Source organism: Cicer arietinum, chromosome 6 (assembly GCF_000331145.2).
Source record: "Cicer arietinum cultivar CDC Frontier isolate Library 1 chromosome 6, Cicar.CDCFrontier_v2.0, whole genome shotgun sequence".
In the NCBI taxonomy this organism is placed as follows: domain Eukaryota; kingdom Viridiplantae; phylum Streptophyta; class Magnoliopsida; order Fabales; family Fabaceae; genus Cicer; species Cicer arietinum.
The window spans coordinates 17,061,912-17,079,549 of NC_021165.2; the positions used below are offsets into that span (position 1 = coordinate 17,061,912).

Consider the following 17,638-nt stretch of genomic DNA (forward strand, 5'->3'; position numbering starts at 1 on the left):
CATTATTTATCTTTTCAATGCAGGTATTATTGCCATTAAGAAGTAAGAAGAAATAAATATGAATGGATATATGGAACACGATAAAGTCAATGACGCATATAAACCAATCGTAAGAAAAATATATAGGATCCCCGATCAATTATATGTCTTTTTTTTTCTAAATCAATCATGTCTTCGACCATTAAAAAGATATGGTACAATAACAAATTCTATTATAAGTGAGTAATAAGGTGGTTTGAAAGAGTCAGGTGACAAATAAGTTATAAGTTTAATTTTTTTCTTAACTATTAATTTTGACTATTAATAAATACACTTGATGATATAATTTGATCATTATGCCAACATCATTAATAACAAAGTAATTGCAGTATTTTCTTTTAGTATACAATACTTAAAGTTATAGAGTATAAAATTATGTTTAAGTATGATGGTGCCAACTCGCAAGCGACTTCACCTCTTACACCTCCAACCGTCATCGTTTGTAATTCAACAAATGGATAAGCCAAGTTCAAAGGACAAGTGTCCCCTGTTGTGCTGTTAGACTTTTAGCTCCATTCATTTTAAGAGCGTTTGTCCACTTACAAGAAAATTATTCTTCGACATTCAAACTACAATAGATATGTCAATATATATATCTATAACTTGTGATATTTAGACATGTCATCAAATTAGTAAAGCAAATATTGTTGTTCATGTTTACGGCGAGGCTGCCACGTCAGTCTTGGAACTTTATGCCACATATCTATATCTACCAATCTGAGCTAGGAAATGAGGCGCATCAAAAGAGGTAAAAATGAATCTTGTTGTTAGATATGCAAAGAGATTGTAAAAGATATATTCCAAAGCAGTACGGCTCTGCCCCCATTCCCTTTCTAATAATATATACGATTACTTTGATTCCTTGTTGAGCTGGCATTTTAAGTGTGAACCACCGTGTCAAAAAGTTATTTATTTTTTCATTCACCTAAGTGTGTTGAACTTGAACTTATCTTTAGAGCTGCAATTTCTACATCAATTAAGTTGAGAAGTGGCACATTTCTCTTTCTTTTGACTTATTACATATGTGAGCAATAACCGTGCTTATCCACATTTGGAGCCGTCTCTAAACACATTTTAGTGCAAAGTGCAAACGAGTCATGTTAGTTATCATTGATTTTATATTTCGTCATAAAGAGTAAACTTGCTTAGTTTCTTCCAAGTAAAAAGGGACCGAAAAAGGGGACAGATAACAAAATATAGTGAATGGCCTACAATACACTAAAAAAGAGAACAATACTGAATATATATATAATAAAAGAGGGTGCCTCGTGTCATGACACACATCATCGTTTTTTCTACCAAAAGAAGACAGATAAAATTAAAAGATGTGTTCCATTTTTGGATATATACATTCTGGCCTTCGGCGAGTGGCTTTGGCATTTCAAATCAGAGTCATCCACCTCCAGCGGTGTCTTTAACATTATACTTTAGGTGTATAAATTTAAAATTATTGTCATAAAATTTTAAAATAATTATTTATCTTTTTCTTCTTATTAGTTTATCATCTCATTCTTATAATTATCTCTTTACAATAAATAACAGATGAATAATGTTAATACAATAATTATTAATATTACATTGAACTTCAAAATTAACAAAGAGAAATAACAATGACTATTTAAATATAAATTACTATCACTAATCCCTTGCAAGTTCAGATTAATCAATAGCATAGGTATGATGTTACTTGAAAAGAGAAACTACTCTGCATAAAAGTGGAGGTTGGGTTGGGTTAAGGAGGAATATAAAGGTTAGGGTGGCATACATTAATTAATTATCTAAAATGACTAGTACATGAATTAATAAAGGAAAATTTAGGTCAACTAATCTTCCTTCAGTTTATTGATTCATCTCTCCAAAATCTTGCTGGTAGACCATGCGTTGGGATTGGGAATGGGCTATATTCAACTCCGTTTTCATATCCTACTACCTCCCACCTGCCAACCGAATCACCGCTTTCATCAATGATCATCACAGTGCTGTTGTAATTAAAAATTGAAATATCAAAATGAAGTCAAAATTAAAGTTCACCTAAATTTGGTTACAAGATGGTGAATTAAAATCAACATGTTCAATTTGGCAAGCTCATTTCCTGGACAAGAGTGCACTCCATTGCCAAATGGCATAAAAGTATTGGGCTTTGGAGCAACCTACAACAATCCAAAATCGAAATATTGAGAAGCATACATAAATAGAGAGAGATTCAGTTATTTTAATATTAATTTGACTAAGTGGTGAAGAAAGCTGTTAATGTCACAACAAGCATAGTAATAGCATACCTCAAACCTTGATGGGTCAAAATTGTGTGGAGCAGGGTAGAATTCTGGATTATGATGGATGTTTCTGAACAGTGGCATCACTTTCCAACCCTTTGGTATTAAATATCCTTAACAGTTGCAATATGAAACATCATTTTATAAATTAATCAATCATATTATGATAAAATCTTTTGAAAACCAAACTCTCCAAGGTAAAACAAATTCTTACCCTTGTATACTACATCAACCACAGCTTCCCTAAAAGTAAATGAGATTATGCTTGCCATCCTCAGGCTTTCCAATATTACCTACAATACTAGTTCTTCATGAGAAATATATTCATGAAGTTTCTTTCAACATATGTAAACTTTAAATTGTTAACAACATAACATACCCTATGAGTAATAGGCATATTTCTGGTTTGACCCCAACTCAATGGAATCTTCCCTCCTTCATTAGCTTCATATATTGCCATTTGCTCTGTCTGCAATACACTTTAATCAGTTCATTCATTATAAAAAAACTATCTCTAAAGGACCGTTTTCATTTTATAATGTATAACTAACTATTTTTTCATTTGTACTGTCTAATTAATAATATATAAATTACTTTCAACAGTATGTGAATATACTAGTACTTAATAAAGATATTTTAATAAAAATAATATTTTTTTTTCTTTTATTTATATAACTTTTTTAATATTTGTGAAATTATCAATTGGATCACAAATTATGTGAGGGAAGGAGTATTGATTTTCAACAATTATTGCCTACAATGATTTGAAAATCTCTTTTGGGAGACGTTGACAATTTAATTAAAAGGACCAATAAGAACTCTTACTTTTATTGCTTCAAGAAGTTTCTGGTCATCATGAAGAAACTTGAGAATCCAAGTCAGAACACTTGCAGTAGTATCTTGAGCTGCAAATAGTACTCCAATTACATTATCAGCGATTTCCTCATCTGTTAGCGTTTGTCCTTTTTCATCCTTATACTTTAGCAACTGGCCTAATAGATTCTTCTCAATTAACCTCTGCTCCTTTTTCTTGCAAATTATCTCACTTATTATCTCTTGGATTCTCTGTCTTGCCTTCAGATCATTTCATAAATAAAAAATCATAAGACAGAGAAGATGCAGAGAATCATATAGTATATGTCATGAATATTCAACAATAATTTCTCATATTATTTATTATAAATTGTAATTGCAGTTACGTTGATATTTTAGATATTTGTAGACATATATAGTCCATAAACAATTATAATTATAGTTATTAAAATCTCTATAACTATTACATCGTGGCCGCAGTTGCAATTGCGCACAAAAATTTAGAGTTACCGAAATCTGAAACCATATAAATCAAATGTTGCAATATAGCTTACCAAAAGTGCTTTGGAGTATGCAGTTCCTGGTATCCTATTTGGGAAAGAATTGTAACCTTTCTCTACTATGCAGTAATTATCCTTAAGCTGTTCTCTATAATTGCCTTCCAAGTTACCAAAGACAGAGAGGATGCCAATATTGAAAGAAAACTGCCAAAAATCAACCATACCATAGCCATTAGTTGGAATCAAACAATAATGAAGGTGAAGGACCCAGTGACAATTCATTAATAAATTAATGAGATTGACCGATGAATACAAAATTCAACACTATGCAATAAAAGTGTCTAATAAGATAAATCAAAGGGTTTTTCTACTTAGTTCGTCTATTTAACTAGGGTGACTAATATTATATTTAATACGGTCGATCGTAGATTGTTAGATTAAGATAGACATTATGAAATATGATGTACCGTAAAGTCAGATGTAGAGGATCTAGAATTGCATATCTTGTATAGAGCAGTGGAATATTTACATTTATATATTATTTTGAACTTTCAAATAACATATATTATCACCTTGATATAAGACTTAAAAAAAACGAACCTTTTTCATTTCATGGAAAGAGTTGATGACATGTCCAATAGAGGCCCATGATTCCAAGGAGGAAATGACATGGGATTGAATAAGAGGGATCAACTTCTTGATAGATTCAGGGGAAAGAGATGTTTGAACAAGTTTCCTAATGCGAGAGTGGTAATCTCCTTGATGAAAGAATAATGCAGAAGAACCAATAAGCTTCTCTTTGCTTTTGGGATATGTAGGCTTAAACAACTGAGAATGAGTCACCAACACAAATCTTGCAGCCTCTGGACTTGCTAACATCACGCATGGGCACCCAAGTATATGTGTTTTAAATATTTCTCCATATCTAATTAATAACATTTGTACAATTAATATTTTAGTTAGTCAGCACATCCACCGATAAATTAAATTAAGTTTATCCACTCTCTCGAAAATAAAATAAAAAATAAATAAAAAAATTAATAGTTTGATTTATCTATATATACATCTACTTTTTAAATGTTTTTTTATTTATTTATATTGTATAATTAAGGACCAAATGACTAAGAGAGGATCAATGAAATAAAACACATTAATTAAGAACCTTTTTTGTTTAGAAGCAAAGAAGATGTTTGGGTGTTGGGAATAGAGTTGAAGAGTTTCTCCTATATAAGGCCAGCCCATTGAACCTGGAGGAAGCTTAGGCTTGGGTGTGGGTCTGTGTTTCTTAATGAATGAATACAAAAGCAAAGTTGAGAGAAAGAGGAAGATATAAACTAAAATTGCAATAATCTCCATAACACCTTTCTACTCACTCTTTATGAATTCAAGGTAGTACAAGAAATATTGATGAAACGTGATTATGATGGATGTAATTAATGTAATATGCTTTTGAGTTCAAGTCAATGAATGATATGATCTGAGCTTGTTGGTTTATATAGGCAAAGAGCTAGCATGGATGGAAATAATTTTTTATTTAACAAAATCAAATTTGAACAGGTATTCTCTATTCATGATTATTTTGAAGTCAATATTATATTATATCCAACTAATAATTAACTAATTGAGTAGCATTATAGCTTCTACTGTATATTCAATTGAATGAGGTTCACAATTTTCTTCAACCATTCTTGTGTACCTTAATGCTTTGAATCACATTTTAAGGTGGCATATATGCGAAATGAATTGCAACATAGTGCTGTGCTACAATAGTTAACTGTTTGAAAAAAAAATTAAATATTACTATGAAAAAGAATAATGAAATGCAAGAAATTTTATACGTGGCATATTTTATTTGATTTGACTATTTAACCTACTACATTAATTTATAGTTAGTTTTTAACTTAAAATTATAACATTTGTGATTTGTTGATGAAAAAGTGTAATATATAAATCAAACTATAGAGTATTGTTGTGATGAAAAAGACAAGTGAATGACGAAAGGTGATTTTTGACGAATAATCTGGTCGGCACCAGTAGAGTGTTCTAATTTCTATGCCCTTCCTCCCCCATCAAAAGGAAATCTCACGAGGATGACATGCGGTGATTATTTATTTATTTATTTATATATGTCAGAAATATGTATGAAAATATTTTCTAATGGTATATTTTTCTTGTTACAAATGGTATATATGTTACTATCTCATCAATATGTATGACTGAGGATTTTTTTCACCTATAAAATTAATTATTTGAAGAAAATATTTTAAAAAAATCTCTTAAAAACAAAAATTAATAATTTAAAATTTTTTAATTTTTAATTTTTTATTTTGCTATTCTTCTATGATGAGTCATGTGAGAAATAGTAAAGTTTATGTTATGTGAACTCAACCTTGTATTTCTTTATAAATAAAAAAAAAAACAATAGTCATTTATTTAAATTAAAAGTCAGATATAAACACAAATTCAACAATACTAAAAATAAAAAGAATAAATTTATAAATAAATTCACAATATTTATAAAACAGCATAATGCCAATAAATAATTTGACAAAATCAAAGTGACAAGAATACTCATATTTAAGACAATATTTTTAATTCAATAAAATAAAATTACTCAATTATATAAATCATATAAATGTATTTAATATTTATTTGTATGTTATTTAATATTCTATCCGTAAAAAACAATATGTAAAAATAATTAGACTTAAAGTAAATGCCTTCAATTTTATTATTGTTAATTTTTAAAGGGTCTCTTTATTTTACTTTAAGTCTCTAGATTTAATTGGTTGATCATATATCCAAAATGAAATAGAAATAAAAAGAGTATTTAATCAAAAATTTAGATAAGATAGTTCAATTTTTTAAATAATATTTTCTAAATTAGAATATTTTTTTCCACGTCCTCCTCCATCTACTTGAGGTAATGAGACACTAACAAGTACTAAATATAGACACTTCCCTAAATTTTAATTTTACAAAAAACGATAAAATACATAATGTGATCTTTTAAGTTACACGAAAATTACAGATTAGTTATTTATTTTTTATGTAATAAGTTAATTCTTTAACTTTCTTTTGGTGTCAAGTTTGTCATTTATGTTTGTAAATATTTGCACGGATGATTCTAATTCAAACAAATAAAATTAAAATTTCAAATTCTCCCAATTTTTTTAATAAACTTGTATAATTCTTAAGGGTCTTTGATTGCAGTAATCTTAAGAATATAAACCATCAATTTAAAAAAAAATTAAACAAGAGAAAGTTCGAATGAGATACATATTAGAGTTCTTGAAATTAAACATAAAATTCTCTTAATCTAAATCAAGAAATTGAATAAAAATTTATTAGGTTGTTCTTTATAGGATCGATAACAAAATTTACTATAAAGTTTTAAAAATCTCTAACTACAAATTATTGAAATAATGTTAAAATTTAAAATAATTCACCATTATAAAGTTTATAAACATAAATATGATGTATATTTATACTATCATAAAGTTATAATTTATTAAAGGGCGCATAATACTTTTATGTAAATAATTATGATGTATATTTTGTTTCCACGTTTTGCTACAATATACAAGTTTGGAGCATAATTGCAATAACAATTTAAAGCGATGTTTCATAGAGCAAAGTTTTGTACACAATATACTTGTCCATGGTCTAATTAGGATTGTGTGATTTCATTGGAATCCAAACTAACGGATGTGTTAATAAGACTGATCTTATTCTAAATTTATTAGTGAGAGATATGTTTGAAGTGAATTTTTGCAATCAATTCACTTTAAAGATTTTAAAATTTCTAGAAGCTGGGAATCTAATGTTTATTTCATTTGTATCCAATAATTATAGATTAATAGAGCCAAATTGAACCGTAAACTTAGCACTTTCACAAATGCATTAGAATATTTGTGCGATAATCGTCGTCATATTTTTGTTATTCTTCCATTAATGCAGCATCTTCCATCACATGGTTAATTGTTTTAACATTATTTTTTCCTCTTTATATTTATCCGTACGTTTTACAGAAATTGAGCACTCTCTTTTGTTGGGGCAGAAAATATCGAATAATTTATTTGAACAAATGTCAATGATCGATGACTTTTATCTCTCTCCCAATTTTTTGCTGTTAAAGCATATTCCATAATTCTCATGGGGTGTTTACGTTGCGGTTTTGATTGATTTTAAAATAAATATTCATTCGATTCAAAAATATAAGTACATAGTTCAATTTAGATGATAAATATAAAAAAAAATCGATATAATTTGATTAAATTTTAAATGGTTTAATTTGAATCGGTTTTTAGATATTTAAATTATAATTGTAAAAAAAAATTATTAGTATTATAAAAATATGATTTAAATAATATATTTGATGTAAAATATAACGTTTAATATAATAAAGACTAAATTATATTTGTGGTCCCTTAACTTAATTTCAGGTAACGTTTTAGTCCTTTATCTTTTTTTTTTTCTTCTTGATTTAGTCCTTTATTCCTAATAATATCAAATAAAGTATGAAAATATGAGTTTATTTGAAGATTTGCATTACAGATTTGATGAAATTTGTGAGTTTTGATTGAATTTTTTTTTGAATTTTTGTTTAGAAAAGGATAACGTTGTTGAAATTTTAAAACATAAAATATCAAATTGTCATTTAAAATTAAAATAAAGGACTAAGTCAAAAAAAAAAAAGATAAAGGACTAAAACGTTACCTGAAATTAAGTTAAGGGACCACGGATGTAGTTTAGCCTATAATAAAATAACAATGATTAACAAAATAACAATGATTGCCTGTATTTGAAATACAAATAGCAACAAAATATATTAGTTTAAACTAATAAGTATTAATAAAAAAATATCAACAAATAATATATGAATGCAATACATCATATTCATAAAAAATCAAAACAAAAAAATTAAAATTTATAATTGCAGTGTAGTTTGATGTTGAAAAATGATTCCAAAATTTAATACAATTTTTCTAAAATGACATAAAAAATATTTAATTATATACAATTTTAAATTTTTTTGAATGAATTTATGATTTGTTTTGGATCAATTTGGATTAACTCCTACTTGTTGATCAAATATGCGGAAAAAAGAATACACAATTTTCCCCCCTTTAAGCATCAACCTAAGACACATATATAATCCCCTCTCTTTCTAATTGCATACCAACAACTTGGGGATATCATTTTCCTAAAAACAGCTTTAGGGAGAGCATTAGCTTTTAAATCGAATTATGTTTCTGAGTCGTCAATTGGCAATGCAGCTTCCCAAAAAGTTTTTGGTCGAGTTCCAATTAACTAGTAAAAGCAAGACAGTCACATCTATCTATCTATATATTATAATTAGTTTATAATAAATATAGTCATCCTTACTTATAATAGGTGGGAATTTTTTGTTTTAGTTAGGTCTATGTCATTCAGACTTTTATTATTTTCTTTTATTTTTACCTATTTTAGTTTATAGAAGAAAAAAATTGGTGGGGATATTTTAAGCAGGGGAAAAGACTCCAATTAAAATAGTGGTTAATATCTTTGTAACAACGAAGATATTTATGATAATTCTTAAATAAATTAAAAAGAAAATATATGTACTCTTATGAGATGAAACAAAAGGAAGTGGTATGTAAGGAGGAATATATTTAGTATGATTAGATGGCGCCTCAAGTTATGCTAGTTATTAGGTACCGTTGCTTTATGGATTGGAATGTTGCACATTGTCGATCATGATGTATTTCTTGTTGGGAAAATAAATAAATAAATAAACAAGTAGAAAAATCTAAAAAACATAATTAAACACAAGAAACAAGGTAGAAATTTTTACGAGAATACTACAATATAAAAATTATTACAACACATAACTTCTTTAAAAAACTTACAACATCAATATAATTACTTTCCAAATAAAATATGCAACTACTTTAAAAAAACTCTAAAATAAAAGAGAAAGAAAATAATCTGATATAACTTAAAATATTTTTAATTGGTGCAATTTATAATAAAAAATTAAAGTCAAAATATATATATATATGTTAAAGTAATGTGAAATTATTTTAATTTTTTCAATTTCAACGAAAACTCAACATTCTTTTGTCAACTTTCACAAAGAACGCTATTATTGTCTCTAAGAAGAAGAAAAGTAATTATAACACTTCGACACGGAATAAACTAAAAATACATTTTATCCAAGTGTGATAAAAGGAAAGAAAAATCAATTGTGTTATTCAAACACAACAAGTGACATAAACATTGTATACATATGGTACTGTTCACTTTTTAAGAAAAAAAAAATTATTTAAAAAATTGAAAAACAATTTTTATTTCAAAAAAATAATAACAACACTATTATAATACAAAAACAAATTTGTGTCGTAATCAATTAAAATGCTTTATTAATCACTAAAAAAAATATGTTATAATCATTTATTAAATATATATATATATATATATTTTTAACTATTAAAATATAAGACATTAATCACTATAATGCAGTATTCTAAAGTAATTAATATCATATATTTTAGTTATTTATAATATATATGTTAAATAAGTGGTTAATCATTTATATTTTATTGATTAAATAAAGTATTACAAATAGTTAATGATATAAACATATATGGTACATAAATATTTTTTTATTGATAAAAAAATTATTTTTTTAAAGAAAAAATATTGTAAATAAAAAGTATTGTTTACCAGATAAATATAGTGAATAATATATATTGTAGCTGTATTGTGTCAAAATATAATCTTAAGAAGAATACTGTCTAAAATATTGAGTCAATATCATTTTGTAAGAAAAATAGGAGCCCAATGAATCATCTCTTTCAAAAAAGATATGGATAATAATTAAAGAGACCTTGGATATTATCAAACTACTACAGCAACATTCATCCTCCACGTTTGCAATAGCTGAGCTAATCCACGAGCCGCATCCAAAGAGGACAAAAAATACGGGAATGCTAACAAGTTTGTTAAGAATTTATGTAGTAAATTTTTTTTGAAATCATGTAGTTCCTATTTTAGAATTACAAAAAAGTAATATTTTTCATTTAAAATTTGTTTTTAATTTTATTTTTAATGGTTTATCTTTCTGTTATATATATATATATAATTATATGAGTGAGTAAATGTTAATTTCATGAGTAATTATATGATTAGTTATTTCATTTAATAACTTAATATAAACGATAAATTTCATTAATTTAACGGTTCAAAAAAAATTCTGATTATGTAGGTCATTTTACAAAATTTTAAAAATATTTGATACTTCTTTAAATAATTTTAAATTAACGTAAAATAATTTTTTGTAAATATAAATAAATATTTATTGCTAAATAAAATATCTACAAATTTTAAATTTATATAAAATTTTGTAATGATAAAAGATATATATGCAAAGAGATTTAATTAAATTACACGTGAATAACATTTTGTTAATGTTATTCCGGTTAAAATATATTATAAAATTGATTATTAGATTATCTTTTAGGCTAAATTACATTTGTGGTCCTTTAACTTAATCTCAGGTAACGTTTTAGTCCTTTATCTTTTTTTTTTCCCGACTTGGTCCTTTATTTTAATTTTAAGTGACAATTTGATATTTTATGTTTTAAAATTTCAACAATGTTATCCTTTTTTATACAAAAATTCAAAAAAAAAATTTAATCAAAACTCATAAAATTAATTATATTCTTCAATATAATACAAATTTTATCAAATTCGTAACGCAAATCTTCAAATAAACTCATATTTTTATACTTTATTTGATATTATTAGGAATAAAGGACTAAATCGGAAAAAAAAAAAAGATAAAGGACTAAAACGTTACCTGAGATTAAGTTAAAGGACCACAAATATAATTTAGCCTATCTTTTATTATTTGTAATTATACTCATGTCATTCAAAGAGAAAATTGCAAACTCAAGTGCTTAATGCAGAACGGAAAACCATTAATTCACATTGAGAGAAGCCACTTCCTAATGTCTTAAAATTAATAATGATGGATCTTATATTTCTAGAAAGAGGAATACAACAATTGGATGAATAATTTGTGATGACTTTGGTAAGATGACAACGTGTTTTTATGTTAAAATTGGCACCAACAATACATTGACAACTAACTCAGAGCCTTGAAGTATGATTTTCATATTACTCGTGAGTTGTCTTTTACTTATGTTATATTTATGGTTGATTCATTGATTGTTCACTCTGTTATGCAGATAGAGATTATACCGTATCCATTCCTTCAATGTATTTTTGATTAAATCAAACATGTTCTTAGACTTTCTACTTCACAGAAGACAAGAAGACAACTGTGCAACTTGTCAGCCTGTGATGCCAATAAATATGTTGATTTTATTGTATTTTTAAGAAATAATAATTCATTTTCTTTAAATATGTTAGAGCTTGATCTCAACTAGATTCTTTACTTTTTGTTGATAGTAGAACTTCTTATAATCCTCTGACTTATTATTTTCATAAAAAAAATTATACTACATAAATAATTTATATAAATTTTTATATAAATATAAAACTAATTTATATATTGTTAAGTTGTATCAAGATTAACGCTATGTATATAATAAAAATATTTGCGATGTTAATTTTAGCACCTTGATAATATATCAAATTATTTTAAATTTATGTTAAAAATTATATATATGATATAAACTTTGAATTCAATAGTTTAATTTGTAAAATATGTATTAAGTAAAATATTATTGAACATAACATTACTAGTGGCATATGTAAGACTCTCTCTCGAGGACGATATTAATGAAGGACAACAAATATGATACTCAATTATTAGAACCGATAAATGTCTTATTTATCAGGTTCAACTGCACAAAGCCTCTCCAATGAAGAGACCCTATCTTTTATTTTATTTCTATAATATAACAAAATGAGTGTGATCATTTTTTGGGTTAGATATGTTTAGTCCTATAAAATTATGATATTTTAAGTTTAGTTTTTTTAAATTTAGTTTTTTAAAAAGTTTATATTTATTTTTACTTTATTTTTTATTTTAAAGTGACTCAATTTTTTATATTAAAATTGTATTTTTATTATTAGAGGTGATGGGAATGTGAATTACAGTTATTCTGTTTTTATTGATATAGTAGGAGTACTACTAATATTTATCTAAGTCGAGCATGCTTCCTTTATTGAAATGCACGATGTAGCAGCCTTGCTTCCCCTCCTCAAACAAGTGTGGAACCACTTTTAACAACGGTTTAAATCTGTATGTATAATTTGATAATTATGGATAGGAGGGTGAGCACATTGATTTTATTTTAAGATCTTCTGTTGTTGAAAGTCAAATAAGACGGAAAGAGGATGAAAAGGGAAAGATGATAATAATCGAACAAAATATAGTGAATTATGTTGCTACGGAAAAGAAAGAAAAAAGGGAATAAAACAGAAAAGATGGTGCTTCAAATATAGATCATTATGATTTTTACCAAAGAAGACAAACAAAATCTATAAAGTTATAAATGAGGTATTCCATTTTTGGGTACATGCGGCGAATGGCTGTTGGCATTTACTGCATATCCGTGTCATCCACCATTCCACGTTTGGTTAAGCACTTGCAAGATTTGAGATCGTTTCATTAAGATTTTATGATATATATTAGATTTTATTATTTTTATTAATATAAAAGATACAAACTTAAAATTTGAACCGTTGATCTTTATCAAATAATCACGTATCTTCTTACTCATGATTGCATGCCATTCAATCTCCCTTCACCATGATGATTCTTTGTTACGTTGATTTTTTTTCTGTCTTGCGATGATGGCCTTTGCTTATAAAAAGTTGGGTATATAACTTTGAGGTCATATATTGAAACTATGAGTAGGTGTGGAAATATTTCAGGCTGACAAAGTGACAATGGTCATTTAGACCCAAACGAAATAAGATTTTTTTAAATGGACTAGAGCAATATTTTTTTTAATTTTTTTAAATCTATTAGATCATATATTTAAATAAATATAAATAAATATAAATAAATATAAATAAATATAAATAAATTATTATTATTATATTAAATTATATATTTTGTGTCAATTAATTAATTGACTAATATTTAATGTAATTTAAGAATATTAACTTAGATTAATTTTTAATATATTTAAAGATATTATTATAAATAGAATTTAATAGATGTCATATGTATAAAATTTAGGTTAAATCATCTAAAATGTCAAGTTAAGTATTTAAAATAAAATTTGACATTATTAATTTATTAACTCCTCAATTTATCTAAAGGTATATTATTTATTTGAAGAAATTAATTATATAAAATAAACTTTCAAGCACATGTATAGGTCATATCGAATTTTTAAAATGGCCATATTTATATCCAAAAAAATCCATGATATAAAACAAATAGTGTTTATGCATGCTTTTGATTTTTCTTTATTAAATAAATTTTACAAAATGTATCTTAGTATAACCTATTTCTACCCCTAAAAACAAGTGCCTCTTGTGGGGCTATGTTGTCCATCTCCCCGATCAACTTTGACTAATTATTGACTCAATTACTAATATCGTCCTTAAATATCAAGTCTAATTAGAACTATCAATTTATGCATGTCCACAAGTTTTGGCTACCATCCACATAGTCGGGAGCCAAAAATCCCTTATGGCTAAAAAGCTCTCACTCAGAAGACCCACATGTCCCTTTTATTTTATTTGTTTCCATTTGTTTTTTCATCAAGCGGCTAAACAAATATAATTAGACTATTATCCACAATTTGTGCCTAATTAATTATAAATTTTTAAAATTATATATAATTTATTAATGTATTAATTTTGTAAATAATTAAGATTATGAAGAATAAATAAGATGGAAGAAATTATAAAGTTTGTAATTAAATAAGTACTTTTATTGTTGAAATAATATGATAAAAATGATTTCTTGCAATCGTTTAATCATAAAGAATTAATAACTTTTTTAGAGATACAAAAATTATTGTTAATCAAATCGGAATTAATCACCATTTTATAACCGTTTTGAGCTGAATGTCTACAATAGCAAAATTTTACTATTTAACTGATATCTCATAGATATTAAATATTAACCATGATTTAAGTGAAAATTTATATAATTAATAATCGTAGACTAGACTCTATTTTTATTAAAGCATATAATTTATCTGACTAAAAAAAAAGTATAAAAGTTATGTAGAAATCATTAAAATTATAACATTTTATCCTATACATTTTAAAATGTTTTGAAACAACGCTGATGATAAATACATTTATGGATAACTATTAAAAGAAAAAAAAAACACAAAAATCATCTATTAGATTGACTAGTTCTTAATTGTGTATTATGTACATGGTAAATATGCTTCGACGCAGTAATAAAAAAATGTATAAAAGTTGAATATTGATTATTTTTATTGTCTAAATAAGCATTTATAATTATTTTAATGTTTTATCAATTATATTGCTAATTATTATTAAAATATTTTTGTTTCAATATTTATTTATTTTAGTTTAAACCTATCAAGATTGTCTGTTTATAATTGATTATTGATTTTTAAATTGTGATGATTATGTTTTTATATATTTGTAGTTATTTAAGATGATTGTTACGTTATAATTATTAAAATGTAATTAAGATATTATAATGTATTTATATGTAATGAATTGTCAAGAGTAATTTAATATGAAATTAAGTTTGTTATAAGAGTTATATTTTTTTATTGTTACTTTTAATCATAGTGTTATGAAATTAAGTTGTGATGATTATATTTTAATTATATACTTTGTGATCATTTAATATAGTTGTTATATTTTAATTATTAAAATATAATTTTAAAATTGTGATGTATTTATATATAATGAATTACCAATAATAACTATATATGAAATTAAGTTTTTAATAATAGTTATATTTTTTATTGTTAAGTTTTTTAATCATATGTATGAAAGTTTTTTTTGGTTTATATATGTTTTCTTCACCTCATTTTTGTTAAGGAGTTATTTTGTGCTCACTACTTTTCAAAATTTATTTAATATTTTTTTTATATGCATTAAGCCAAAAGAATATTGTCTCAATGAACTATTAGTGTGAAATGTAAACAAAACTGTGTGAAATTATATTTCCATATGCCATTGAGTTAGTGCTTATGGTGGAGCTGCTAGCAAAACAAATTTGCTATGTTATTTAACATTTTAATCTCTTGATTAAAGTAAATTGTAGTACTTGTTTATATCTAATAATCTATTATATATAGTTGAACTAAAATTCTAAAAGAATAAAGGAATTAAAAAAAGATCCAAAATTCAATTAAGAAAAATTATCTTGGTTTAAAAATTCAAAAGTGTTGAACAAACCTAAAAGAATATTAGTTAAAGAAAACCAAATGATTTGTATCCAAAAGAAACTGAGTTGTCCATATTATATTAGAACTAAAAGACATAGATAAAAAGAAAATACAAGATGGGTAAAATTAAATGGGAAAAAAAAATTACTTAAGCATAAGCTTTGATCCAGTTGACGAAGTCACCTAAGGTTACACAATCTCACATTTCTCATTGATATTTGGGGGTGATAATTGAAAAATCATATTAGATTATAACTAAAAAACATAGATAAAAAAGAGGAAAAATAGAAGAAGGATAAAATTAAATGGAGAAAGAAAATGATATGAACATAAGCTTTGACCAAGCTGAGGAAGTTACCGAAGAGGTTACACAATATCACATTTCCTATTGATACTTGAGTGATGATTGAGAAACCATGAAAGATTTAATATTGTGTAAGTGACAAAACTTTATATCTAAAGTGTGCTCTTCAACAAAGTTTAAAAAGGAATCGAAAGAATAATTTTAGGAGATACCATTAGATATGATCCACTTTGTTACCAACTAATCTGTATATGCAAAGTTAGAAATTAAGGAGCACTCAAAGTTGATTGGATTGAGTAGATAGTAGAATTATTTTCATGAGGAGCTTTTGTGTGAGTTCTTAACTTATGTATATGATGATATGTGATATACAAAAGTTAAATTGAGAAATAATAGAAGGTGCGAGATGAATTGTAGAGGCATATGATGGTTGACACATATGGATATAAGTAATGTGACACAAATATTATGATGTGACACATAAGTGTGATATGTGTTATTAGAATTGGGATTTATTTTAATATATTATAAATAGATTTTCACCGGTAGGTTTTGTCCAACCATCTAAAGTTAGATAAATTTTATTTGGAATCATACTCATGATTTTCATAAGTTTATCCTCCTGATTGTTATATATGTTGGTAATATTTGAAACAATGGCATTCTTAGAGACCGTTTCAGCATAAGGATTCAAATAATGCATTTATATTCGATTTTTTTTTTCATAGTCAATAAAGGTAAAAGGAAGATGATTTGTAATAATAGTTTATATAAGCAAAGCACATCGAGCTTTTTGGTTCATTTTGATCAAGATAGACGGTCCATCTTGATTAATAAGGTGCAACTAGACATTTCTACAAAGAGAAACATGATACATTAGATGTGAAGTCCATAATTTATGACAAAATCATTAATACAAAAATTATATGCAACCTTTTCAATGCTATCAAACCAGTTGACATTATTTTCTTGTGTTTATGGATATTTCAATTACCACAAAAAGAGTTTTAGACACATCTTCATTTTCTACATTCACAACATATATCCATGATTCACACTATAAACGAGAACATATTCATCTTCTGCATTCACATCATATTCATCATACTCAACAAAGTCGAGCCTAACTAAGTCATCCAAACGTGCACTCAAGATGCATTGATTTTGGGGGACTTTATATTGCACATCCACCTTCGAAGTTATACTTTTAGAAAAAAATCACATTTTTTATAGGTGTTAACAAGTGCTCTTAAAGATTCCAATAAGGAAATAAATAACAACTTTTGAGTAAAAAAATTCACTTTTGACAATTTCAAAATATGAATTACACAAATTTCAATACATTTTTTTATTTAT

General features: G+C 25.7%; 1 protein-coding gene across 1 annotated transcript; it reads right to left on the reverse strand.

Moving 5' to 3' along the window:
* Window positions 1-1,575: 1,575 nt before the first annotated feature.
* On the reverse strand, window positions 1,576-5,095 carry LOC101501203 (abscisic acid 8'-hydroxylase 4-like). Its single transcript, XM_004505161.4, has 9 exons — window positions 4,788-5,095; window positions 4,226-4,550; window positions 3,680-3,829; window positions 3,138-3,386; window positions 2,692-2,781; window positions 2,527-2,605; window positions 2,319-2,425; window positions 2,071-2,189; window positions 1,576-1,976 (listed from the first exon to the last, which is right to left on the reverse strand). Exons 1-9 carry the CDS (start codon window positions 4,979-4,981, stop codon window positions 1,874-1,876), a joined length of 1,416 nt encoding a protein of 471 aa, XP_004505218.1. The 5' UTR covers window positions 4,982-5,095; the 3' UTR covers window positions 1,576-1,873.
* Window positions 5,096-17,638: the final 12,543 nt, after the last annotated feature.